Below are 1184 nucleotides of genomic sequence, written 5' to 3' on the forward strand. Positions count from 1 at the left end.
TTTTTCACTTATTTGAATTTTGAAAATGGTGCATCAAAAGTTCACAAAATAATCACAATTTCTTGCGAGAATTGGTCACTTTTAATGTTAACTCAATCGCTATTTAAAAATGCCTCAATTAATCTTTTTATTTACTACGGTAGGCATAAAAATTGTACATGAACTTCTAACGGATTTTCCCAATTAGATTCCGGTCTTCTATTTATTTGTACCGGACTCAAGCCCAAAGAATCCGGATTTTTTTCGAAAAACAGAATATTTTAGTGACAATGTAAAAATAGCGATTTTGGATTTCGAAGTACGTCACAAACTCAAAACAAATACAAAAATAACATTCCTAACAATTCTAGAGAAGATGCCTCCGTCACGGGTCCGCTACCGCGGGATTGGGTCCATGATGGATCGTAAGCGTTGTGTGTGGGAATTTATTCCCCGAGGACATGCTGAAGGTTGAATCAAAATTGTGCTGAAGTAACGCAGTTCTTTTTTATGTTTTTTGGAAGTGCTTCCTATTTATCAATCACAACTCCAATTTCATCAAGAGTCTTGTCCAGAACGTCAAGGTTGAAAACATCCGCATCCACACTGTTGTCGCCGTCCGTCTTGTAGCTTTATCGAAACAACGTACCGTACACGTCAAGTCGAGCAACAAACCAGTCTTGGTAGTTGTCTGCAAAGCCAGCACTAATGATGGAGTTAACGACAGCGTCTCCATCGGTCTGTGCCTATGCCTTACGACCCCATGAGCATACTGGCGGCCTGGGATCGCCATATTTGGTGTATCTCACCTGGTCATTCTCCTAAAAATGTCCTTGAAGTATCAATAGATGCCGATATCACCAGCCTGAAGATAAGGAGTGAGTCCTCCAGGAATTACACACATCTTGATGTCGCGCGTCTGACACTTTGCCTTGACTTCCTTCGAGATATGAGCTCTCATTGAGTCCCAAATCAAAAACTTTCCATTGCTGACATTTACCATAGGGAACTGCAAATCGATCCAGCGCTTGAGCAGCGAATCGTCAACCCACGCCTTCTTCTGGTACGTGACGTACACTCCATCAATTTTCTCAAAGCTGACAAGGCCAGCTCCTTTCCAGATCAAGATTGGTGGCAGATTCTTGCCGGCTGCGCTCACCGCAAGAATGACAGTGATGCGCATGGATGCAAACCCTGTTGAGCGA

General features: G+C 42.5%; 1 protein-coding gene across 1 annotated transcript in view; it reads right to left on the reverse strand.

The window, feature by feature from the left end:
• Positions 1 to 820: 820 nt before the first annotated feature.
• PHALS_09140 (pogo transposable element with krab domain-like) overlaps positions 821 to 1184 on the reverse strand; it is a gene marked incomplete at both ends in the record, with an annotated part of 2036 nt that continues 1672 nt past the window's right edge. The window contains one exon of the mRNA XM_024724586.1: positions 821 to 1173. Within this exon, the coding sequence (XP_024575447.1) occupies positions 821 to 1173 (353 nt within the window). The remainder of the gene's footprint in view (positions 1174 to 1184) is intronic.

Source organism: Plasmopara halstedii, assembly GCF_900000015.1.
Source record: "Plasmopara halstedii genome assembly, contig: Scaffold_350, whole genome shotgun sequence".
Lineage (NCBI taxonomy): Eukaryota > Oomycota > Peronosporomycetes > Peronosporales > Peronosporaceae > Plasmopara > Plasmopara halstedii.